This window comes from Podarcis pityusensis (genome assembly GCF_964106645.2).
Source record: "Podarcis pityusensis genome assembly, chromosome: 3".
NCBI lineage: Eukaryota > Metazoa > Chordata > Lepidosauria > Squamata > Lacertidae > Podarcis > Podarcis pityusensis.
The window spans coordinates 96,195,306-96,222,771 of NC_138026.1; the positions used below are offsets into that span (position 1 = coordinate 96,195,306).

The window sequence follows — 27,466 nt, forward strand, 5'->3', positions numbered from 1 at the left end:
ATATATTCTCATAATATTTAAAAACTATTACTCCACGGTCAGGAAGTCATTGCAAAACCTTTTTAATTCACTTTGTTGCTGTAGTTGTGTTCAGTGTAGAGTTTAGAGAATGGTGGTGGGTTTATTTATAGCAGGGGTAGGGAACCTTGCAGAAGGCTCTCCTCAGGGAGGGCCGCCTTGTGCTTTGGTTACATCTTTATGCGTCAGGCAAAAATATTCTTCTCCCTGGCCTTTGGCTAATTAAATAATCGATGGCCTTTTAAAATGGGGAGTGGGAGGGGGAATTGCTTTCGCTTGTTACTATGTTATGTATTTTTGTGTTTTTATATTGTAAACTGTCCCGGATGTAGAGCTCTACAGATATGTAATAAACAAATAACAACAGTAGTAATAGCTGCAGACCCACTCACAGTGTTCCCCACCCCCCAGGGAGCAAATACCTAGACAGAGATAGGTGGAATAAACAGCAGAATATGTTCTGGGTATTTTAAAATTGGCCACAGATTTTATTGATTACAATTGTAGGTAGGGTTTGGCACAGGCATTGGGTGTGTGTCCATTCTCAGCCTTCAGATGGAGGGCTGACATTTGAGCAGGGTCATGCCTGGGATTATTGGACCTCCTCAAGATGCAGTTCTCCCTAGGTGGCCCCCTGAGGCTGCTGCTGGAAACTCCAGAACCCCTCTGTCCCACACTTGGCTCTGGACATACTTCCATCAAGACCCCTCTAATGCGGTACCCTGAGATTGCACCTGTATGGGATAGGAGTCATGCAGCACTTTGCCCCAACCCAGTGTTAGACGAAGGATTCCACCCAATGCCTTATCTGCCAAAAGTTGTGGCTATTGCTATGAGGAAGGCAAAACTTCCAAACGGGGCCAATCTGTTTGCAGGTGAATTCCTTCCTGGCTCCGAATGTGACAACCATTAATAAATTACAGCAAGGTCAGTTAGGCAGTGTGAAGGAAGGGAAAGAGGGTTAGCATACAAATAACCACAACATAACAGTGTGGGAGGGAGAGCTGCTCTTTGGCCGATTGCCGTCCCAGCTTACGGTATTTTTTGCTCTATAAGACTCACTTTTTCCCTCCTAAAAAGTAAGGGGAAATGTGTGTGCGTCTTATGGAGCGAATGCAGGCTGTGCAGCTATCCCAGAAGCCAGAACAGCAAGAGGGATTGCTGCTTTCACTGCGCAGCGATCCCTCTTGCTGTTCTGGCTTCTGAGATTCAGAATATTTTTTTTCTTGTTTTCCTTCTCCAAAAACAAGGTGCGTCTTGTGGTCTGGTGCATCTTATAGAGCGAAAAATACGGTATATATTTCTGGGTGGCAGACCAGAGTGAAAACTACTCCACATCCAAGCTCCACCCCCTTTGGCCTACCACACAGGCCGCTTCAGATTTAGTGGCTAGTGGGCTTTCCTGCCCTCCCTTGTGGCTGGCCAAGTGGGAATTCCCAGTGGCTGGACCATGCAGGGGTTGTTTGCTCCACAAAGGTGAGGGCCTGCTGCGATGGGCTGCAGCCTCTGCCCACTCCAATACTGGGTAAGCAGTCATTATTGCTTGCAATCAAGAGTGAAAATTAGAGCGGCATTGAACTTGACTGAAACAAGTTTGACTGAATTTCTGACAGGAAATAATTTCACTCCCTGCCTCCCTGCCCCCCAAAGCCACTGAATATTTTGTGACTTTTTGGGATGTTTTTGGAGGGAACTGCAGCCTTACAGTTGGTTTTTCACTCTGTGGGTTAACGAAAACAAGACTTACTCCCATCACTAGTACTTGCCACAGTAAGTGCCCCCTTTCCAAGCATTGCTTTGAAATGCTTCACATGCCAGACATCAGGCCTTATTTCTGGAGGCACCCTTTGTTAAAAAATAAAAAAAAATCAGCTGAACTTTTATTTTCACACTGCATGTTTATCTGGAATCCTTTTGATGAGGTAGAACTTGATATTTAAAAAGTTGTCAGCAAATGTGCAAAACTACGGATGGACAATTTTACATTTGTTTGGGAGAGATTTTGCTCCACATGAAAATGAAAGCAAAATTATGTGAGTAGTTTTGTTTGACCACTAATAAAAAGAAAAGATCAATAAGGTATCCTTTATGTACCTGTGCTACACTAGAAAACACCTTTTCGATCTAGCAATAATAACTGTTCCTTGTAAAATGAAATGAATGTAAGTTCTGAGATTGTATTTTACAATGACTCAACTTGCTTTTCAGTATATGTCATGTGTATGCCATGCTGGCCGGCTTTCACAGGTTCAAGCATACAAATAATTATTTGATTGTTCAAGCATATAATTCATCCCAGAAAGAAGTCTTCAGTTAAGTCCTATTCAGAAATCATTTCCATGCGAATTTTACTTCAAGGAGAAAGTGTCTCTCTCTGTGTGTGTACATACACACACATATATTATGGTCAGTGTATTTGAAAAATCATTGTAATAAAGAAGTGATCATATGCCACAAAGGAAAAAATAAATTTAAGAAACAACACAGGTGCTTGCATTGGGAAACCCTGATTCGTATAATTATAGCTTTCTAATTCAGACACGTCCTTTCCAAAATCCAGAAATAAGAAATACAGTCTAAACATGATAACATCTCAGGATCAAAAATCTTATACTTTCCTGCGGTGACATCTATATTAATGAAGAAATCATCATTGTAAAATATGCTTGAAGGCCAACAATTGTAACAATAATCAATGCAGGTTGTATGGTGGTCCTATGTCCAACTCTGCATATGATAGTTCTTTCTTTTAAGAGTTGTCCTTCCCAAGTCCAGTTTAATGGTAAGAAGCATAAGGAGGGAGGGCAGAGGTCTTGAAGCTGCCCATCAAAAATTAGCAGCATGGCAGAAGGCTGAGCAGGCACTTATCTCACCTACATTATGGTGAGATAATTTACATTTCTTTTCTGTCTGTCTATACTATATTTGCACTAGTGCCTCCTGCAGCCAAGCTGTTGCCAAATGTATTGCTCCGCTTTCCTTTGGACCACATCAGTGAAACCAGGGGGGACGGTTATCTGGACAGCCCAGGACCTCCATACATACTGCCCAGGCTTGTGCCCCAGGAAGGTCACTTTGCTGTTGTCAACACAGTGGTTTGACTTCACCCTTGGATGTCCATTCCGTTGTATCTCAAGACAGACAAAGGTCAACAACAAGAGGACACAGCATTACTTTCAGCCATTATATCTGCTTTAGATTTATACATACTTTCCCCTTCTGATTGTTTTCTGCAGGAAATATATTTTTAACACATCGTGTCTCTGTCCTTGTTGTTTTTAAAAACTTTAAGGTGTGTTGTAATGGGATTCTGCACAACAATACACCAGGTTTCCGGTGCTGTGAAGACAAATACATCCCAGTGATGCATAATACATCAGGTGTTTGCTGTGGCGGCCAGGTGCATGCTGTACAACCGGAGCATCAGTGTTGTGGTGGCTATTACACAAGAGTACTTGCAGGTAAAGGGGGAAATAATGCAAGAATTTGACATAACAAATCTGCACAGTTGTCTTTCAGAAGAATGAATTTGCATTTGTGCGTAAATTTTAGAAGAATAATATTTCACAGGATAAGAAATGGAATAGTTCTGTGATTTTTGCCCAATGTTGGAAAAGCATTCTATGCTCATAATGACACTGTTGAATGGATGAATAAAGTACCTACACACTTGTGTGTTAGACATTTGTTACCTAAATAGCTTTACAACGGCTGAATATGTGAACAGGATGAGAATTGAGAGCTTGGTGTTGGTTTGAGGAACTATGGGTTCAAATCTCCACTGAACCATGATGTTCACTTGGAGAACTTGGGCCAGTCACCCTCACTCCATCTAATTCTAGTGGGGAGCGGGTGAGTGCAAAGTTAGTTGCAGCACATTTTGGCTCACCACGACATACTAAACTAGTTATCTTTTTATTGCATGTATACACCATCCCATAACAAGCTCACTTGCACGGCTTACCACAAAATAGAATGGTCTCCAAGTGTGACTTTTCTCCATACAGTGCAATCTGACACTGCAGAAAATGGGTTAGCTCCGTCTTATCTGCCCATAGAAACATATACCCAATTCCTAATTAAAAGCTGTATATATTTAAGGGTGTGGGGGTGGAATCAAGATCCAGTATTACATTCCTTATTGTATATTGTCAGAATCACTAAGTACTCTGGAAAATGGGTTGCTGTATAGTATGAAATCTGTTCCATGATACATTTTTCCCCCCAAATTTAAGCTTGCCAAGAAAGAAACATCTTTTTTTTCCCTTTGAGCAACCCTCTTAATATTATTTGCAATTAGGTTTTTGACACATTTTAAAATAGGGCAAGTATGGTAGCCCAAAGAAAGATTTCTACCGGATTTTTAATGCACAAAACTCTTTGCAGACAACTGTGAGGTCAGCAGCTAAATTGACTGCATTACCCATGGGTTGGCAAACACTCCCTGTGCTCAGAAGTACTTTGAATTTCAGCCAAGCTATGCAGCACATCCTAAATTCCAGTGCCTTCAGAAGTCATTCATATATCACAATATTAGAATGCCTCCCATGATGTCATCCAAAAGGGGGAAAAAATGCTGTCCCAATAAAGGAGAGTCTTTTGGTGGTTTCATTAATCTCAATGTACTAAAATAAGATCATTGTCTGTGACCTCTAGACTCATCCGGTGGTCTCTGTTAACTAGCTTAATGCTGTTTACATAAGGACAGAAAAGTACAGTGATGCAAATCATCTTGTCTCTGAAAGAAGCTCAAATTCAATTGGCAATTGTTAAGTTTCAAGCGGTGACTATTTCTAAACTGTTTGCCAGCAGTTGTTTTTTTAAAGATGTGGTTCCTGCTTTCTTCTTCCCCCTTGTTTCTTAAGTGCAGCAACAAGAACAATATTGGTCACTTTTCCCCTCTCTCTCTTTTTATAATTATGCTAATAACCCCAAGCGAAATGTTAATGTGGGTCATTTTTTGATAAGGATAACAATTAACTGGTAAGACTGCATGGTAGTTTCAGAGAGAAAACATTTTCAAGCTTGGCTTGGAATGGATCCCATTTTGAGAGGTTAATGAGAAGGTTACTGATCCTTTGTGTCTTATGTCTAATGGTCCTTTTATAAAATAAAAATATATAAAAAATCTGTATTATTTCCAATTGATGTGACTTACATACCCCGTTGAAGGCCTTACTCTGTTCAGTCATGAAATTAGATTCTGAGGAGAGCAGAGAAATGTGGTTAAGTATCTAAACTGATTATATCTCTTACACTCCAAAGGTTTGCTCATGTCTTTTTTGGTTTATTATTGACTTTATTTGATAAAGATATTTATACAGGGCACTCTTGGCATGCATGCCTTCCAGATGTTGTTTGGCCACTTTTAATAATGTGAGAGATGAACTTAAGTCCTTTGCTACAAGCATGAAGCTTAGAACTCAGGAAAGGAGTGGTAGTGTTATCTTTGAGGAAATAGAAGATAAGGATATGAATCCCAAAGCAAAGATGGGAAGGGGTGAATTTCCAAACTATAATAAAGTAAATAATGCTAGCGCTCATCACACTTCTCTCTCTCCCTGGGGTTTTGTGGAGAAAGTGAACAATGTTCTTTCCTGAATGTCATCTGAGAACATCGTAGCTAGCTTCCAGCAAGGTGACTTATGCCTCAGATTGCATGCACACACTAGTGGTTTTGGACAGTTCCCTTTTCAAAACTCCCCTAATAGAACTCCAAGTGGCATATTAAACTTGAAGATTCAAATATAGTTGATGGAGAGTACTTCTGAAGAGGAAACTTAAGTGAAAGATAGCTGATTCACATGTGGACTACAGCATGCATGAGTTTGGATGTGTGTACAATTGTATTTTTCTGAAAATGACTACCTAAAGAATTTCTGAAGACAGGAGTGCCTGGCATGCTCTGGTCCATGGGGTCACGAAGTGTCAGACACGACTAAACGACAACAAATAATTTTCAGAAATGGAGAAACAGAGCAGTTATAATTAGGTGCCCTGTGCGGTATTATAGCAATGATTCATTTCAACACTAGTAGTATCACTAGCTTGTACAGTACATGCCCAATCTAGTACAACTTGGAAACCTACTTTGAGGGGCTTTAATAATTCATGGTAGAATTAACAACATTTGAAAACCATAGTAATATCAAATAAAAAGGATTTTGCTTTTCAAAAAGTTTACAAAATCCCAGAAATCCAGGGTCTCCCCTAGCTATAGTATCTGAGGTTCTTCAACATGGGAGATATTGCAAAAATGCTTTCAGGCAAAATGTGGCGCATGGTAGCAATTGTGGAGTTATACATAGGCCATCTCTTTTGACAGAAAAGCCTTCCTCTATCAGCCACACCAATCCCCCTTTCCTTTTTTCCTAGCCCTTTTTTCTCTCATCTTTGTTAACTTGTCTGCCAGCCCTGTCCTTTTCCTTCACAGTTAACCTACTTGTGATACTCAGACTGTAAACCTGTTGGACAGGAATGATATTATAGGTGTTTCCTTCTAATGTTTTATACTTTTAGCTAAAAGCTTAACATGCAAGGACATTTTCACCCTTCGCTGAAATAGTCTAATGTGCAGATAACTGTATTTGCACCCATCCATTCTTTGCCTTTTTTGTCCTTCCTCTCCTTTGTTATCTGCTACCATGTCAAATGTTAGATTGAAAGCTTAAGAATCCCTTTGCTTATGCTAAACCATACCATTCTATGTACATTGATGCTGATGCGTAAATAATATTAATCTACTACTGCTACTGCCAACATCAACAAATAATGGAATGGATTATGTAGATTTCCATACTGTGTTTAAATCTACAGGAGAAGTATGCTGCCCAGATGAAGAACAAAACTGGGCCTCTGTTGGGATTGGGGATTCCTGCTGCCGGGGAATTCCTTATTCCACATCAGGGAACCAGATATGTTGCGGTGGATCTCTCCATGATGGCTTCAGTCAGCAATGTTGTGGGGGACAAATAGTCAGCAAAGACCTGATCTGTTGTGGTGATGAAGAAAAGGGGGAAATCCATCTACCTACTGCAGGTACTCTCTTAAATTGTTGCAGAAATATACTCTGTTCTCTTTTTTTGCTATTAAAAACTTAAGAAAGGTTCGTCTTCCCAAAATGATTATTCCATCTAACAGAAGAAAAGAGACCTGGATACTGAACTGCTTTTAGAAGACACTTTGTGCTTTGCCCCTGTGGAACTAAATTGTTCAAAAGAGGCTGGCGAGAATAACGGGCAACATTAAAAACAAGACAGAAGTGTGCTTTTAAGTTACTGCTTTCTGCTGCTAGCTTGAGGCCTGCCTCAGTGTAAAGGGCTCCATAGGCACCACACTTGTAGGAAAATCAGCTGCCTTGCACTGAGTCAGACAATTGCTCATTTTAGGGCAGCCTCCCCCAACTTGGTGCCCTCCATTTGTTTCAGGCACCAGCCAAAATAGTCAGTTTTCAGGGATGGTGGGAGTTGTAGGCCAAAACATCTGAAAGGTACCAGGTTGGGGTTGCTTGACCAAGGTCAATGCTATGTACTCCAACTGGGGCAGCACATTTCTTCACTTTTCCGCTTACGTATTTCTGGTCTTGTAAAGGTGCTTCACTGAAAGCAAATTGAGAGGAACAAGACTGCACCCACTTGCTACACTTCTACCTTCCATTTATTACCACTGATGGAGATTATAAGGGATGCTGGGATTTGAACCTGCTTTATCACTAAGCCTCTCTCTGTGTGTTTATTATTGTATTTCTTAGTAACATTTTTCTTTCCCAACCTGTAAATGTGGTAGGTTACATGAGTAAAAGATAAAGAGACTGGCCCAAAATCACCCAGTGAGTTTCATGGCTGAATAATACAGTCTGGGTGTGGACCCACTGCTCCCCTATATGCATTCAGTGTGATAATCTGCACTCAAATTCTGAATTAAAATTGTGCAGTTATGTCCTACTTGAAGCAAATGCTTGATATATACATAATAGCATAATAGCCTTGTTTTCACAGGGCCAACCAGATACTAGTGTGGGATCTGTGATGAGCAACAACACCACACCTGTGATTTCCAGCAAGTGGTATGCAGAAGCATACTGTTACCTTTGACCATAGAGGCAGAACTTATCCTTCATGGGTAGCAGCCATTTATAGCCTTATCTTTCCCAGTCTGCATCTGTATTGGAATTGTTTTTAGATGTTTTAACATTAATGTGTTTGCTGCTCTGGGCTCCTTTGGGAGAAAGGGCAGGATATAATTTTAATAAATAAATAAAGAGCTAAAAAATAAGATGAGAGCCCATTAACCAGCCAGCCAACTTCTCCAGAGAACTGGAGCCCACCACACTTTAGATTGGTTACCCTCAATACATGATCACAGAAGGCAGACTTTTATATGCATAAAGATGGGAAAATTCACCATTACCTACCAAGGAGGAATGGTTGTCAAAATTATTAGACTTAGCTGAGATGTGTTTAATCAGAGAAAAATCATTGTGGATATTTACTAAAAACATTATAGACTTTTTGCATGAAAAAGGAAAAGGAACTTACAATATGGTTTGAGGACTGAAGAAAATATTTGTTTATCGAAAGCTGAATTGTGTGTTATCTTGGAGTGTATGCTTTGAACAATTTTCTATATATAGCTGACGGACAAAGAATTGGAAGTTCTCTTTTTTCTTTTTGGTTTGTGTATTTATTTTGATTAATTTTTAATCTTTGATTTAAAAATATTTGATATTAACCTTTGTATTTTTTCCCAAACTTCAGTAAAATCTATTTAAAAAAGAAAGATCTGGTTACCCTACATAAGACTTGGCTCTAACTACCTGCAGACAATCTTGTAGCTGTCCAAGGTCCTGTTTCTGTGTGTTCACTGCTTGATGGAATGCTACCAGCTTTCCCTGTGAGCTTTAAGCTCCCATGGAACTGGATATCTAGCCTACTTTACAGGGCTGCCACAAGGATAAAAGAAGCTGGCAGCTGTGTAACAAATAAATGACAATTAAATAAAAGTAGTTGTCTCCCCTATACTCCCTTCCCTGATAAATTAATGACTGATCAACATTGTTGTGATCAACTGACTGGTGCCTACCCCACCCGCATTTGAAACCTCAGCTCCGAGCAATGCAGGAATAACACATTATCCTCATGTTTCTCCTGAACCAAGTCCCTTTCTATAGCAGCACATTGTGTGGCTGCCACAAGAAAGGGCTGGCTCGTAAAGCATCTCTTTATGTACTTTATTACTTAAACTCTTTTTATTTGCCTGCAGGAGCCCTTTAACAAAATCACATTGAATTGACTTTCTCACACCAAATCAAATCTCCCTGGTCCCAGTTCAGTTGTCTTTGTCAATATGTATTTTATAAATGGAGTGAATTAACAGATGCTGTTGGAAGAGAACTGCTGGGGTAGCATTTATGTTTTTACTACTCTCTCTGGGCAGATGAGTTGTGTAGGAGTGTAATACAGGTACCTTGGGATGAAAGTCGTGTTCTTCATTTCATTGTGTATATAGATAGATATATGTGTTCTTAAACTGCTTTTCTCAAATTCATGCATTTGTAGATGGAAAAGGTTTAAAAATGTTTTCATTTTTTAGCTTGTTCAGGCTTTGCATATTGTGCATTAACTTTTCAACATGCATTTGTTTTTTAAAGGCACAGTAGTGGCTTTTCAGCATGTACAGGTAGACTAAAAGCAATATACCTTTTAATCAGAGATTTGCTAAGTTGCATGTTTATCTATTTTAGAAAATGTCAACTCTGCCTTTTGGCCCCCAAGATTTCTACCCCAGCATGGCTTTCTAAAGGAAAAACACACAACAATTACATTTGAAACAGTAAAACAAATAAAAACAGCAATCAACTACAGCGATCAAAACAGTACCAAGAGAGGGACATAAAACAACTGTTTAAAAAATGCTGTGCCACAGCATGTGTGGCCAAAGTCTTTGCTACCAATCTAAAACTCAAAAGGGGAGAGGGTGAACCAAACCTCTTTCAGGATGGAGTTCCATAATCTGGGTGCTGAGGAGACCCACCCTTGTGGCTCTACAAACCATACCTCTGAAGGTGGCAGAACATGGAAAAGTTAGTTGAAGCGCACAGGAAGGTTCATTCAGAAAGAAGCAATCCTTCAGATAACCTCATCCTAAACCACTTAGGGCTTTATAAGTAATAATAATTCGCACCCTGAATTGTTTCCAGAAACAAATTAAAATTCAATGCAAATGAAAAATCCTCTCTCTTTAATATGTATATCTATTGAGTACAAACATCTTCTGCCTCAAATTTATTTATTTTTGAAATATTTTTACTCAGCTTTTTAGGACAAGGAAGGTGGTTCACATTAAAAATGTATGTGATTGAACAAATGTAATAAAAACAGCATCAGATTGTCATAAAACAAATGACTCTTCTCACACATAGTATTAACTGTGTATTTAATATGACCCTCTGAATATGCAAAGTCTAACCGAAGACCTGGGTTTGGAAAGCAGGTTGGGCCGGTATAATTCATTGTGAGCTATTCTGCTTCTTTGAGGAGACACAAAGAAAAGCTTTGTTTCCGTGTATAATTGGAAATGTATGATTTCCTATTTTGTACCTTTGTTTTCTTTTATTTCCTCCAGTGTTAGAAACAGATATGAAAGCTAGGAGCTAAATGGCACCTTAAACCTAGGTTTATGGGTGCAACAACAGAACGTCTAGGCACAATTTTTTAATAACTAGAATACAAAGCTGAAAATGAATGAACTGCAGCTACAATATTATGTTCATTTTTCACATGGTCTAGTCCTTCACCTCCCCCCCCCCCAAATATTCTTAAGAGGATCTCTTCCCCAGTCTTCAGAGAGTAGCTAGAAGTGGTCTTCCTTTCCTTCCACCCTGTAGTTTTAATCTGAAATCTTAGGCGCAGTACTGCACCCAGAACTCAGAAACTGCTCGTGCTAAAGAAATTCCCTGTCACAAAATGTGCCTAGAACAATGGGAGTTTTGAACACTGATTTCCTCTGTTTCTAGCGCAGAGGCTTCTGCCACAGACAGAGACATCTACTGGTTTTGTTTGGTGGTTATATTACTGCATATTGTTCAGAATTCTCTCAAGGAATTAACATCCATGCATGGTTGTGTTTGTGTTTGTTTAGAGTCCATCCAAAATGTTACCATGTTTACTGGAAGCCATAACAACAAGAAGCAATGTCATTGTTATTTTTTACTCTCTCCTTTCCCTTTATAATGTCAAAATAAAACATTCAGTTACAGTGACCAGCCATAATATTCTGGTTGAAGGAAATAGTTCAAGTAGTCATTCGCAATGAAGACTGATTCTCTGATTTGGTTATGAAACACTAAGCCTACAACCCTAAACACACTTTCCTGTAAGTAAGCCATATTGAACACAGTGAGACTTAAAGGTAAAGGGACCCCTGACCGTTAGGTCCACTCGTGGCCAACTCTGGGGTTGCGGCCCTCATCTCGCTTTATTGGCCGAGGGAGCCGGCGTACAGCTTCCGGGTCATGTGGCCAGCATGACTAAGCTGCTTCTGGCGAACCAGAGCAGCACACGGAAACGCCGTTTACCTTCCCGCCGGAGCGGTACCTATTTATCTACTTGTACTTTGATGTGCTTTCGAACTACTAGGTTGGCAGGAGCAGGGACTGAGAAACGGGAGCTCACCCCGTCATGGGGATTCGAACTGCCGACCTTCTGATCGGCAAGTCGTAGGCTCTGTGGTTTAACCCACAGTGCCACCCGCGTCCCCACAGTGAGACTTACTTCTGAGTACATGTGAAGAGAGTGCTGTTGGCCTCATGCAGCACAACCTTGTGCAAGCTTACTTGCAAGGAAAGCCTACAGCATTCAATGTAAGTGTGCCACCTTAATCTTTATTTTCTTCTTCAAAGTTCAATCATGTTGCTGTTTTGCTGGGTTAGTACTACAGTACATGGACCTTTCTGAGAATTTTTACAGGGATATTAAATAATTCTTGGCAGGTAAAGGAGTGTCTTAATGAGGTTTGTGTGTTTCTTTCCCTTCTGCTTATTTTAGGGTGGCATATGCCTCCAGAAAATGCTTCTATTTTCTAATTTTTTGCAAATGCATATTTATTTATTTGTTTGTGTGTGTGTGTCTGTATATGCACAATTTGTTGGAAGGCAATTCTCCCTCTTTAAGCAGTTGATTGAGGTGATGTATTTGAAAGGTAAATCAATCCATCAATAATATATGGGCCTATTTTCCCTTCCCTTCCCACCCACTGCCCCACTGTAGGCATGTTTTAAACTGTACATTCTCAGTGTCAAGGTTCAAGAGTCAAGTGCTACATGTGATAAATTAGGCTGAGGTCAAAGGCTATACAGTGAGGTTTCAGAGGAATGTCTATTTCTGAATTTGCAGCTCATTCATGCTGAAGTGATGCACTATGGGAATTACTACCAAACTCTGCTCGGCAACATCTGCTCTCCCTAAGTGAGTTAGTGCACGTCAGACATCTTTATGTCAGAATATTGCAGTGATGGATGCAGTCTTCAGAAAATGCTGCATAAAAATCTGGTGTGCCGTTCTGGCCATTAAGTGAAATTACTATTTAAATTAATGGCGCTGTCACAGTTTATCTGTGCAAAGAATGAACGCTGATTAGGGTATTAAGTAATTAGCAATTTATCACGCTGGAACAAGGTTGATAATAATTAAAGAAGTAATGGTTTACCAAAGAAACTAGAAAGGGAGTCACTTCTTGTTATGTGAGTGAAATCTTGGCTGAAAAATTTAATTCAGTGAAACAAAGATGAGACTCTTGGTGAAAGAATGCGTCTTTCTTTTTCTTCCCTAGAATAAAAGTGGTTAATCATCAACATTTTACTTTGCTTGCCAATAGTGGCTCTGAGCTAAAACATTTGCATTTGCTTTAAAAAAAACAAAAACACACCACACACACACACACACACACTATCCAAAACAATATGTGATGCAACCACAGTCTTGGCTGGGGGACAGGAAGGTAACATTAAACTTCAACTCATTATCACATGGTTAGGCCTAGCCTCTGAACATATGAGACTCAATGATTGCTGCAAACAGACACTGCTGTGTCCTGTGGCATGTGCTAGGGTAGGGGGAATGGATGCTGCATCCAAGAATATTGTTTGGACTCTGCTGCTTTGTTGGTCTTGATAACCCATCGGTGGGTGTGATATTATCCTACTACACAAAGCCGTTAGATCCACAGAACTGTATCGTAAGGCAGAGGCTGAAAGGGGAGGATAAGTCTGGAACAATTCACTTACACAACACCCTGCTGTCACCATTGTCAGCGCAATACCGAGTGCTTCATGTTTAATATTAAACTTTCATAATAGAATCCAACTGACGGGCAGAATAGGAGGATGGATTTGGTCCTCTCATAAATAAATCATCTCTGCCTGGCACTGCATGTTTGTAAGATTGAACAGTTCTACTTTAAAAATTTGACCCAGACATGAAACCATTTACTATCCTACAGACCCCCAGTTATTTGAAAGTAACTAACCCTTTGAGCAAAAATTCTTCAGTTATTCGCATTGAGCTAATTATACCCTGTGCTATAGCCCCAGCTAGGGTGGTCCTTGCAGTATAATTATCTTAAGAGAAGCCTCTCTATGAAATGTATGCTCATCCAGTTTACTGTTCAGAGGTTACTAAACATACACTAACATCCCAGGATTTATTTCTTGATAGTATCCTGCTTCATCTTATGGAACACGATTACACAGCTGCCCCAGGGAAGCCAGATGGTATCACTCCAAGAAGTCTCTGCTGTAGTAGAGACACAGACAGCACCCTGGCACAAACTTCATTCAGACCCCTGACTCCTGTCTACTTTGGAGAGGGACAGACAGATGGGGTGGGGGGGTATCCCACAGGTACCATTCTTCTTCTAGCAAGGCTTTGGGAACTGGAAGCTGCGTATTCCGATTAAAATTATTTTGCCATCTAGTCCAGTATTATCTACGTGCTCCAATGGGCAGCGACTCTCCAGTCTCAGACAGACAGAGCTGCTTCCTATCACCTCCTACCTGATTTTTTGAACCTGAGATTAAACTTCTGCGTGTGCTCTGCAGTTGACCTAGGACCCCTTCCCCATCAGATGCTCTTGACCTCTAAATCTTTGCTGTCCTCCTATCACTAGCTTCTCTCCAGTTTAATCTTCTACTCATTGCCAATTCCCACCCATCTTCTCTCCTCTCTTATTTCTCTTTCTTTCTCACCATCAGATTGTTTATTAACGTGGAAGCAGGTTCACAGCAATTTGTCACAATTCACTCATTTCTAGAACAAAACCTATTTTCTTGTTTTTTCGACAGGAGTGAAGAAACTGGTTTAGGGGCCAGTCGTCACTACATTTTGTTTTGAAATGTCAAACGTTCACACCATGTGGCATAAGTAGTTGTGCACTGCAGATGTTAACAGCTTCTTTCTGTAGTGTATCTGCAAGCAGAAGCCCATGTCTTTCCTTATCACTGGAATTAGCTTCTGAACAAAGGCTTTACCAGTTTAGTCATCTTAAATTCAAAATTAAGTACCACTTTAGTTACCTTTTCCCTTGTATCAGTAGCTGCCTCATTCAGACATTTTTATGTTGTATTTTATAGCATTCTCTGTACTTTCCCCCACTTTCTCCCCTTTTCGCATTCATATATAATGTTTTATTGTTGCAGGAATGTTCTGTTGTGGACATGAATATGTGAATATGTCAAGTACCATATGCTGCTCAGCTTCCAGTGGTGAGTCTAAAGCCCACATTAAAGAGAATGACCAAGTGCCATTAAAATGCTGTGAGGCTGAACTTATTCCAAAGAGCGAGGAATGTTGTAATGGACTTGGATATAATCCTTTGAAATATGTTTGCTCTGACAGGATTTCAGCTGGAATGATGATGAAGGTAATTGATAGAAAACCTCTTGGTGGTTCTGATTTGACAATGGAAAGAGAAATACATTGTTCATAACTATTTTTGTAAAATAGGAATATAAAAACTCCTGTGTGCATTATTCATTTTCACATTACATCCATATTAATACCGAATGAGTTTGCCATGATTGATGTTATTGCAGTGAATTCTAAAGGAATTAATAATGATTAGCTGCTTCTTGTGATGTGTTGCTCAGCACTTCAGATTAGTCCAAGGGCTGAAAGTTAGTATTCCAACTGGGCTGGGTTGTGTGTGTGTGTGTGTGTGTGTGTAACTACCTTCAGTTGTGTTGCCAGTTCTTAATTCCTGCTGGCACTACTTCGTATAGTCTTAAACTTTGGTGCATCGTAGACTACTATCCTATTTTTGCAGATCCCTAATTTTATTTTATGTGATGGCTGCTACATAGGAGGCCACTGAGAAGGCTTCCAAATTAAAGCTCACTTTCATTTGCTGCAGTCCAGTGGTAGTCCAAAAGTTCCCAGGTTCAGTCCTTGACTTTGCCAGGTAGAGCTGCCTGCCAGTCATTGTAGACAATGCTGAACTAGATGGCCAATGGTCTGAGTCTGTACAAGGAAGCTTCCTGTGTTCATTAGTCAACTCCTTCCCAAAACTACTGTTCCAAGAGTTCTTTGGCAGAGACAGGAACAAGTTGGCATTAAGTTGATGCAGCTGGATGTGTGGAATGAACAAGAAGGGTCAAGCACTGGTAGGTGCTGAGTAGACACTATAGTTATGGGTATGCTCTGTGTTATGAGATGAAACACTGCGATTCAGTATTGATTCAATTATTTCAGTAGTTCTCTGTTTTTGTCTTAGTCTTGGAGACAAGCTAAAAATGCCCCATTGACTACAATTTAAGAATCATAGCCCTGCATGACTGGGAAAATGGGAGAGGGGCTCCACACAGACTTATATGTTAGAACTGTGCAACAGGATTGCTGTATTTTGGGTGCCTTGCTTTCCACACAACAGCAGAATATCATGTGCTAATTCTTTTGGGTTAAAAAAACAATTTTGAACAAGATCTGTGGATCAGTATCATTTTAGGAAAATGCATGTGCTTCCCTTGTATTCTCACTGGTCACAATGTGAAGGAGGAATCTTCAGTTCTAAAAAAAATAAGGATTCAGATTGTGATGGATGCACATTGGGTGTGAGTGTGGACTACAGTGATCTAGAAACCAGAATAGTAATTTATTTATGTTTTATCAATACTTTTATACCCCTGAATAATAACATTCCCTTGGCAATTTGCAAAAGAATACCGTAATTAAAATGTAAATACAAAAACCATAGGGTTGGATTCAGACTTCATTCATACTGTTAGAGGAGGTAAGGTGACTTTTGCCACTTTCCTCTCTCCCCTTGCATCTCCCCCTGCCACCTGCTCCAGAACAATTAGGGAGATGCTGCCTGGGGCTGCAAGGTAAGTGGGGTGGGGGTGGGGGGTGGGATAATTGTGAAAATATGACACTCCCGCACCAGCAGGATTTCTCCACTGGGATGTAAGGAGTATTTCCATGTGTGGAAGACAAACTGTGGAAGCAACCCATTATAACTAATAGCCACAATATCATAAAAGCTGTGGAAAACATGCGGCAAGATTTAAATTACTAAAAAGCCTGGGAACATAAAATAAGGCCCTTGCTTGACTCTAAAAGGCTGCATGAGAATTAGTATCGTGAGGTGCCTTTGAATGTGTGTAAGAGAAAGCAAGGTGTATGTGTTGGATTAGATCATTTTTACATGGTCTAAAAAGATTGGGAACTGGTTTTGTAGGTAAAAGAAGAATGCAAAGCTAGCACTCTGTGCCCTATATCCATGGAAGCAACAGCATACTGTGGGCGATGTGACTTCGACAAACATGCTCACATATGTGCTTGGATAAAGAGTTACTGGGATAATACAGAGAAGAACGGAGATGGAGGCATATGCCCAACTTTGGAGGAGATGGTCCACACTGGAGGTCCGACTCAATATTCATTCACAGGTAAACCATGTCTCATCTACTTTGTTGGCAACATTTGCATGTAAATGTCCAAGTTGGTTGTCGTCTTTTGACAATGTTTTCTCTTTATAGATCTGAAACTAGAACCTCATGTCACATATGAGTACAGGGTGGCCACATGGAACAAATACGGAAGAGGATTAAGTGAAATTGGCAGAGCTACTACTAAACAAGATGTGCCTGAAGGTGTAAGTCCACCCCAGTGGACCAAAGTAGATAACCGTGAAGACATAATATTTCTAAGCTGGAAAGAACCTCGGCAACCAAATGGTATTCTGATAAAAACTACTGTATGATCTGATGCAGAGTTGAACATAGGAAGCTGCCCATATACCAATTTAGACCATTGGTCCACCAGCTTAGCATTGCCTTCACCTATGGGTAGTGGCTCTCCAGACTTTCGGACAGGGGTCTCTCCCAGCCCTACCTGGAGATGCCTGAGTTTGAACATGGGACCTTCTGTATGCAAGGCAGATGCTCTGTCACTGAGCCACACCTTTCCCTCAGTGCTTTTGTGCCCAATGGGCTTGCTATAGAATAATAAATACTTTGCTTAAGTTCATCACCCATGTATTTGTCATGATTCCAGAGAGATTAAACCTGCATTTCATATATGTCTTCCATTAGTAGCCAGACAGCCCTCAGCAGAGAAGTGTCAGGTTGATATGGTGAAGATTTATCACACATAACTTCTGCAGGACACTCCAATAATGCTTTACACACTTATTGTCATGACTTGCAGATTGATAATTTAAAGTGAATAGTTTGTACAATAGGGTTGACATATTTCAAAAAAGTTGTTGAGCTCCCCCCGCCCCCCAATGCATTTTAAAAAACCTGAGTTTTTGAGCTATTTTTTTAATGAAATTTGCCAAAAACTGCACTTCTGACATGGGCTGCCAGCGCTTCCCGCCCAAATGCTGTTTGCAAGTGCCAAATACCAAACTTATGGCAACCCTGCAGTAACTAATGATACTGTTCAATATCGCCATGTGCTACATCAGAAAAAGTATGTTTGAACCCACATGATTTGATGCAAGAGGCATTTTTAGATTTGGTCTGCTTTCAGACTTGCTCACAGGAAACCTCTCTTTTGAATGACCCATGTTCAAATTGACAAGGCTTTCACACAGGCCTCATTCAATTCAATGTTAAATGGTGATTTAGTGTTATATGAGTGATATATTGCAATGTAATTAAGTATTTTGTCCTGACTTCAAACTTTGGCTCATCCCTTGCTTATTGAAACAAACCATCTTCATAAACCATGGTTTGAAGCCGGCTTGTTTCAGTAAACTGTACTCAAGACCAACCACAGTGTGTCCAGGTTTGGCTGTAGCTCTGAACTGCAGCAAAATCTTTCCTTCTCCTTACAGCCATACTGAAGGAAGAAAAGGATGGAAGGAGTGCATGACCCCATCTTGTTCATGTAACACTAAGCCAGGCTTCCTCAACCTTGGCCCTCCAGATGTTTTTGGCCTACAACTCCCATGATCCCTAGCTAGCAGGACCAGTGGTCAGGGATGTTGGGAATTGTAGTCTCAGAACATCTGGAGGGCTGAGGTTGAGGAAGCCTGCTCTAAGCCATAGTTTCATTTTATGTTTGAACAAGGCTAGGTTGTCCTTAATTTCACCTAAAGTCACAAAGACTTTCTAGTTGGATTTGTACCTGTTTTGACTTTCCTTCTCTCCCTCACACCCTGCCCACAATTTAGTACTATTCCTGATTGCAAGCTGCTGCCAGGCACGACTCTTTCCTTATAATATTTTGTGAAAATAGTTTGTCACATGAATTCCTTGTATATATTTAATCCAAAAACATTATTTCCCTCTCTCCCCTTATGACAAGGTATCATCATTCATTACATTATTCTCCGAAATGGGATTGAGCGTTTCAGAGGAAAGGAACTGAGTTTCACAGACACTGGTGGTATTCAACCATATCAGGAATATTCATATCAACTGCGTGCATGCACTGTTGCTGGTTGTGCGGACAGTAGCAAGGTGGGTTAATTCTTCACTGGAGGGTGAGAGCAGCTGTGGGGAGATACTACAACAATATATTTGGACAAGGAAGCTTCAGCATTGGTTATCCAGAAAGGCCCTTCCAGATATGATTTACTTGTTATTTTTTCTGCTGTACATATTCTCTTCATTGTCAATGTTTCTAAGCTTCTTCTCATTCCCTTTGGGTCAATCTGTTCCTTCAGCTGGAAGCACCAGCCAGGAGACCTTTGCTGCCCCTCCCTTCCACCACACAATAGTACACAGTCTGTAGCAGCCAGCAGAGAGTGCCTAACACCTCTCTTACCAGCTGATGTATGAGTGGCCCTCTGCCAGCCAGGAAAGGAAGTAATCTATTGGAAGCTGAGGAAGGGCCAGCAACTCTTTCTAATGGCACCCCAGCAAGTGGCAAGGGGAACAGTGGCATCAAAGTTTATGCCAATGTTTACTGGTGATAAAAAGCCCGAAGAAATGAGGCTGTTAAAATGCAGAGACACTGATGAACCATATGGAAGGGTGTTATCAAGAGTTCCATGGCAAGACAGCCTGCTCTCCAGATTTTCCTCTTGCCTGGCGCTATGCACTGAAGGCAAAACGTTGTGAATCTGCTTTGATAAATTGTACACCTAGACTCATGCGTAAACATATTCAAGGTCAGATTTTGCTGGGGTGTGTGTGGAATAAACCAAGGGGAGAAAAGTAACGTACTACAGAGCCATGGTAATGATATGCCAGAGCAAACAACAACATTTTAAACTAGAAGTGACATTCTCATTGATCAAGGTATCTTCTGTACTATTACAATAAATTGCTGTCTAATTCATGTGTGTTCAGGTAGTTGCAGTCACTGTCCAAGGAGTCCCAGAGACTGTTCAGCCACCAACAGTTACAGCTTTGAGTGCAGTGGCATTGCGTTTGAGCTGGATGGCACCCAGGAAGCCAAATGGTATCATCCGAGAATACCAGATCAGTCAAATGGGGAAAGGTCTTATATATACTGACACTGCAGGCAAGATGCAGCATACAGTATCAGGTAAGGATAGAAAGCTCTTTAAGCAAAATGCTCCCTGGTTATTTAGCATTCAGACGTTTTAAATGTTGCAGTCTTATATATTTGATGGTAAGTCCCTTTGAGGATAAGACAGGGGTTTTGTTTGCCCACATAGAATGATGTAGTGGAATCCTGAGGTGCCAGAGTAGATGGTACAATTTCAGACTCCAGGTGGAGGTTGCCTGTTTCATAGCGCTGCTACACTTTTATATCCTTGCAAGTGGAAAATCTAGCATAGCTGGGAGACATTTTCTGCCCAGCTTTTTCACTCCATACTGTATTCTTCTTGCAGGGAATTGGGCTGTATGTGTTCATGTAGGAAGGCATTCGAAAACATGATTCCTGAAGTTACAGTCTGATGTGGTAAATTCCACTCTGCCATCTAATAACTTTTCCTGTGACATTTCGCTTTCATCATACACGGCATAGAATTGAGGCGTAAGAACTAACAGTGTTTACACTTGGGCAATGTTTCCCATTTCAGCAGTACTTTAGGGCAGGTTTTGGGTGGTAAACTCAACATGGTTTTGGCATGATAAACTTTTCACCATGGAAACACGTGTTGATTTTGCCACATAAAGCCCTCATGCTGAGGGAGGGTGGAAGCTTTTGAACATAAGATTAAAATAATCACATTTCCTCCTTATGGTACTGTGTCCCAAATCATGAAAATGAATACCTATTTTCTCTCTCTCTCCCCTAAAATTGGTCTCCTAGAACAATATGATTTATTATGCTCTTATCTCATTCCAAATTGGAATGTGAAACATAAGATTTGATACTGCCATCAGCCCCTCCCCAAATTACATTCTTTTACATCTGTATGAATAGTTGGGATATTGTTTGTTGCTAGCGTTTTGTGCTTATAGATGTTGGGTTATCAGTGGTGCATCATTTACCTCTGGATGCTCCTTGTATTACATACCTGCAGTGGACACCAGTGATTTTCCTGTAGACAGAGTGTGTGTGTGTGCGCGCGCGCGTGCGTGCGTGTGCGTGCGCGCACACACACACACACACACACACACAGCCATACTCTTTATATTTAAGAATATCTGAATATTAAGTGGCATATAAATATCTGAAATTATAGATACATGTAGTGCTTTTTTCTGTGGGGACGCAGGAGTATGCATACCCCTAAACATTTTTTGAATCTAAGTTTGGCCTCATTGAGGGGCTGTATTTCAATATGAGTAGGAAAATGCCCCCAAACATTTTTTTTAGAAAAAAGCACTGAATACATGTGAGGTTCTTTTTTAAAAATTGTTTTGTTATAATTTCCAAATTCCTTTGATGAAGATGAAGCAAAACTGTCGGGCACATCCTGAGATGTTGATCCAGGGGACAGTCATAATTTGTCATTGGACAAACAGATTTACTGTTCTCCCTATATTACATAATCTGCCTAGTAGTAGTAGTAGTAGTAACTGTAGCAGCAGCAGCAGTACATTCGCAATACACTTCTATTAACATTACATTGTCAGTCTAGTGTTGAAATGTCATGTTTAGCCAACTTCCGATGCCAATTAAAATATTTTTATTCTCTTGGGCTTTTTTGTGAGGACTGATGAGGGATATTCTGTTGAATGCATCTGTGCCTCTAATGTTGTTGGGGAATGTTTGGTATTTGCTGCGCAAACTCTTGATAATGGCTGTCACCTCCTGTTTTACCCCCCCCCTTAATTGTTAGATTTTTATTTTTTGTTACAGCTTTTAAATCATTGCTACCTGCCCTGGGATCATGAAAATGAACAGAATGATATAAATCAAACCAACCAATCAATCAATTAATTAATTAATATCCAGTGTTAAGTGATGGCTTTAAAACACTAGACAGAGCCTCACTGGATGAGACCAAAGATCCATGTAGTCTAGCAGTTAGTTCCCAATGGTGGTTGGCAATATCATAGAATTAGAGAGTTGGAAGGGACCAGGAGAGTCATCTAGTCCAGCTCCCTGCAATGCAGGGATCTTTTACCCATTGCTGGACTTGAACCTACGACCCTGAGATTAAGAGTCTCACAGTGTACCAACTGAGCTATCTATGCTTCTGGCAACCTTAAAAGCAAAGCATGAAAGGCAACAATCCACTTCATGTTGCTGTTTGCCATGCTGGCCTGGACTAGGAATTTCCTTTGTCCTGAAGTAGAATTGCCAAAGCTGTTAAGTTGTGGGTGAACATATTAGATGACACAGCGATTCTTCAAACAGCTCTTGTTTATTCACAGGCCAGGACAGAACTGAACTGAAGGGTTCAGTCAGCCTGCTTATATAGAGCTCCAGTACAATGTAACTGTAACGATTTTCTAAAACTATCCAATCACTGAATGTCACTTTCGATCCCTTATTTGCATAACTATCTACAGTATCCCCCTGCTGGCCCAGGGTGAGAACTTCAGTACATAACAAAAGCAATTGCCAATGAATATTTCTGTTGTCTATAGCTTTAGTTAAAACAACCCCACTCTTCCAATGGCACTTTTTTTTGTATTCAGCAAGAACCTCCCCTTACTGAGCAAGGCAAGAGTGTCTTTTATTCCACCTCAAGGTGGAATGGTGCTTTTTCTATGTGATAATTACTACACTCTAAATTCATGGTGTTCACTAAAACAACTGTACTTACTTCACATATCTCAGATGTTTGAACTGGCCATCGTTTCAGGCCCCCATGGACCTGTGTTTTGATTTTTCTCATCTTCAAAAAACCTCTGCTGTTCCCAGAGCAACAGTTGAACGTTAATGAAGCTGTAGCATTAGTGTTCCCTGAGACTTTCAATCCGAGTGCCTTACAAATTGCAGATGAGGAGGCTTGCACCTTGCCACGGCACCATTGTCTCGCTGCTTATTTTTAATTACATCAAAGCTTTGGAAACATGATCCCATAAATGCTTTGTGGGAATAGCGGTGAATGTGCTCGTCATGTGAAATCCATAAATTGCTTATAATCCTCTCAAGATGTTAAAAAAAGCATTAAGTAATTGAAGACAGGAAGTCCTCAGTTAATTATTTAGAGGTGTTATCAATGCTTTAAGTAAACTGAAGCATTTTCTGCTATCGCATGGAGTAGAATGCCACTGGGAGCGAGGGGCACCAGCCATCATCTTCTCATATTCTCTAATGCAAACAGCCTATGGCAGCTTGTCAATAAAAGACCTTTTTATATCATTTATTAGTGAACACTTCCAGTACTCTGTACAGAACAATTTGGATGACAGTTATGGCATTGTTTCACTTTGTGTTACTACTCCTTTACAAATGGTCCTGCTAATGCAAGCGGGGGCGGGGGGATGGGGAGGGAGACTAAAATAATTAGGGGGCATTCTATTAAAAGAAAGCTAAGACTGCCCTCTTCAGCAGCAAGAACAGGAATTCATTTTCCCCAGTCTGTTTTTGCATTTCAGATGCTTCCAGAATAATGGAATTTCTGAAAAGATTCCTCTCTCCGTGTTACTAAAGTTATTTCATAACAGGCACATCCACTGACATACCTTTCATTGAACATATTTTGTATGTTGTGCAGAATATTTTGTGACTGAAATGGTTAGAGAATTTCCCAAAAGTGGAAATTCCCAAGGGGGATAGCTGTCTGTTGTGCAAAAAGAACAATAATTCCTGTAGCACCTTAAAGATTTAACATGTATGTTGTGGCACAAGCTTTTATGGGTTATATCACCGATTTGTTTGTTTGTTATTATTATTTCCATTTATTAGTCAACAATATTTATTAGTGAACAATATTATTTAGACAAAAACAGTGGCAACAATGCAGGCAACTTCCCATGCAAGGTTTCACTGTATTAAATTTGTAAATTGGGCAAAGTTGTGGATGCCTGGGCTGGAATAATATATGCAAACTGATGCAACAATATCCTGAGAACAGCAAACTCATGCATTTGTTTTAGACTGGGACTTAACAAGGCCAGATATTTGAAGGGATAAAGGTATGATTTCTGCCCTCACACCTACATTATTAGTTTTCGTCTTCAGATTTCTTCCAGAACTACCAAATTTCTTTCTAAACTCATTTACAAAGCAGTTTGAGGATTTGCCAGCAGTACTTTAAAAAGAAAGAAGGGTGTGTGTGTGTGTGTGTGTGTGTGTGTGTGCTCATTTAGACATGATTCCAAACCAAGATGCGTCAGGCTCACAGCCTTCCTTCTTCACCTCTGGCACAAGTGTGAGGAGGAGCTCAGCAAAGTTTGCACAACTGACTAAACTGTGGTTAATCAAAAATGGAAGTTGAAACTTACCTCATTTTTATGGTCATGCCAAAGGAGTATATGAGCTGGAGGCTTGTTTTGGCTTTTGATGCTAAACCATGAATTCGTGTTATATCTGAACCCCAAGCAGAGAGCAAGAGCGAGTGAAAATAAAGAAGAAAAGGTCTCCTGTGCATGCACAATGTTTTCTTCCAATTTATTATTCAAATGAATATGCAGTCTTTAAGAAATGCTGCTTATTTGTTTTTATTTATATATTGCAACATTTTCACTCGGCCTTCTTTACAAATTCCAGATGGGTTTTGGAATTATACCCATGGAGGAGTACATTCAGCAAACATTTTGGCAGAATTGGCCATCCATTGGTCTCTTTGTTGTCCTTTGCGAAAAGACACACAGCCAGGACAACTCTGTTTTTAACAGCTTTTGCTAATTCAAACTTCCAGATCATTCCAAAACAATTCCTAAAGAGGCAAGCCTTATCCTGAAAGAGGACCCGAATGAAAAGCAAAGTGGTGATCTTTATGAGTGGAAAGACCCCCATTTCTTCTCCTGAATACCCATGAGGTGATCATCAACTTCCCCCCAGATTCAGCTCTCTCCCATCTATGACGTTGGGACAATAATAATGAAAAACCACACCCATACAGTCTTCTTTTTTTTACACCATTTTTTTCTAGTCTGTACTAAATGGTTGTAAATAAATAGTGCTTTCTAATATTTACTTTTAAAAGTGAATGAACATGACTCCCTTTAGGGGAGTTGAAATAATCTGTTGCCACAGTAATCTTTTCTATCATGAAATACTGTTAAATGTTTGGCTCCCATCCATGTCTTTCCCTTTCTAGCCTGCAACTATCATTTTTGCCCGTTTGCTTTTATGCTAAGTATATAGAGATTTCCACCACCACCACCACCACACTTCAAGTTCATGATTAGGTTACAATCCAGACTGTCTCTCTGACTCCTCTGTTTTTCAACGCTTTGCATCCTGTTCAATTTGCAAGCAGCTTGAAGCCTTGGGTGTCATTCATTCATTCATTCACTGTATTTCCCTTCCGATGGGCCTGTTGTGTATTGCTGTTCTGTATGTATGACCATTTTGAAATCCACAACAACAATGAAGCTGTCATCTAGCCGTTTTTAGACAAAGGGTTCTGCCCAAAGGATTTTTTCTCCCCTTGTCATAGAATTGCATTGTTTTTCTTAAAGTACTTACAATACTAGTTTAATGAAAACATTTTGCAAAGGGTAGAGAAGAAGAGATAAGAAAGAGCGGGACCCATCACTGACAAGGACAAGGAAGATTAGAGGAAAAATACAAAATGTGAACAGAAGTCTAATAGTGGTTTCTGTGCTCGTAAAAGGAGGAAATCTGGTGTCTTTCCCCTCCTTGATACTGCGTTTCGAGACTTATGCATTAGAATGAATGCATATTTACATATTTATAACCCATTTTCAAAGATGCAGTTGGGTCTTGAAATATTTTGTGGTGGAGGAATGCAGAGAAATATAAAGGTGGAGCCAAGGGAGGTAATTGTAAGTTAAGGATAGAGAAATAGGAAATGACTTATAAAACTGATACTGACTCGGGGAAGAGGTTGTATTTTGGAATGGATTCCAATGCACAATTAATGAGTATAAAATACAGCAGCAAGTTCTGTTTAAAATCCTGCTAGACCCTGGAACTAAGAGTTGATATATGTATAAAGGTAAAAGTAAAGGGACCCCTGACCGTTAGGTCCAGTCGCGGACGACTCTGGGGTTGCGGCGCTCATCTTCCTTTACTGGCTGAGGGAGCTGGCGTACAACTTCTGGCTCATGTGGCCAGCATGACTAAGCCGCTTCTGGCGAACCAGAGCAGCGCACGGAAACGCCATTCACCTTCCCACTGGAGTGGTACCTATTTATCTACTAGCAGTTTGACATGTTTTCGAACTGCTAGGTTGGCAGGATCAGGGACCGAGCAATGGGAGCTCACCCCATCGCAGGGATTTGAACCACTGACCTTCTGATCGGCAAGCCCTAGGCTCTGTGGTTTAACCCACAGCGCCACAAAATATAATTCACGGATGGCATTTATTGCTAGCAAGATGTGGCAATGTCCAGTGCCATAGACAGCTTTAAAAGTGGGGACTGAAAAAGTGGCTGTTGACTATCACTAAACAAACAAACAAACAAACAAACAAACAAACAAACAAACAAACAAATAAGTGATATGCCTTTGAATACATATTGCTAGAGAACTAACAACATGAGACAAGCTTTTGTCTTGGTGTTCTGTTTCTGGGCTTCCGGGAAGCCTCAAACTGGTCACTGTTGGAGTTCACCAGATGTTGGACTAGAGGAACCTTAGCTCTGATCCAGCAAGCTCCCCTTAAGCATTTATGGGTGCTGGGTTGGCATTCATTCAGTGCTGTCATTGTTACCCTGACAGAACACTCAATGTATCCCACTGTGAGCATATCTCTTTGAGTGCTTTGGGAATCTGGGTGATCATTGTGTTGGGAAGGAGAGAGAAAAGACTATGACCAGCAAATGCATTTCTGACCATAGCATAATAATTAACAGAAACAACTTATAAAACACTTTTTTTTAATCTAGTAGGCCCAATTTGAGGCACACAACTCAAATTGATTAATTTTTGGTGTATACATTTCAACAACCCCAAAGTGTGAGTTTCAGCAGCAGAGATGTTGTAAAAGTGTGGTGATTCCCCATTGAAGGGGATGACAGTGGCTAGCCAGACCTTGTTGCTGATTGAGAAGGGATCCCCATGACAGTTCAAACTTCACTGTCCCAAAAATGTAGGTCTTCCACTGATAATACCCCATACAGTACACTTCATAGGGAAACTTTGCGGGTGGAATTCTGGGTCAGAGCAAACATCTGAAGACTTCATTTTAATCCTATTTGGTTTGGTTGTTTAGATCTTCAGCCTTACAGAAACTACAGCTTTACACTCACAGCATGTACATTTGCTGGATGCACTTCTAGTCGGACAAGTTTGGGTAGAACACTGCAAGCTGCTCCTCAAGGTAAATAGAAATATATTAAGTTCTGCAGAACTCGGAGGCACTTACACCAGCAGTAAATGTTCTATAGCATTTGTGCTAACCAGAAGAACCAGCTCCTAGATTTGTTTTTAAAGAAACAAAAACCTCTGGCATTCACATATGATGTTGAATTTGTACAGTCACATCTGGGTTCTTT

General features: G+C 40.4%; 1 protein-coding gene across 5 annotated transcripts in view; it reads left to right on the forward strand.

Annotated features, from left to right (window-relative positions):
• USH2A (usherin) overlaps positions 1–27,466 on the forward strand; it is a 440,966-nt gene that overhangs the window by 327,843 nt on the left and 85,657 nt on the right. For all 5 annotated transcript variants that reach the window (XM_081000469.1, XM_081000470.1, XM_081000471.1 and 2 more), the window contains exons 49-56: positions 3,311–3,479; positions 6,835–7,056; positions 14,711–14,934; positions 16,747–16,957; positions 17,048–17,245; positions 18,825–18,979; positions 19,814–20,012; positions 27,184–27,291. In XM_081000469.1, the coding sequence (XP_080856595.1) occupies positions 3,311–3,479; positions 6,835–7,056; positions 14,711–14,934; positions 16,747–16,957; positions 17,048–17,245; positions 18,825–18,979; positions 19,814–20,012; positions 27,184–27,291 (1,486 nt within the window). The remainder of the gene's footprint in view (positions 1–3,310; positions 3,480–6,834; positions 7,057–14,710; positions 14,935–16,746; positions 16,958–17,047; positions 17,246–18,824; positions 18,980–19,813; positions 20,013–27,183; positions 27,292–27,466) is intronic.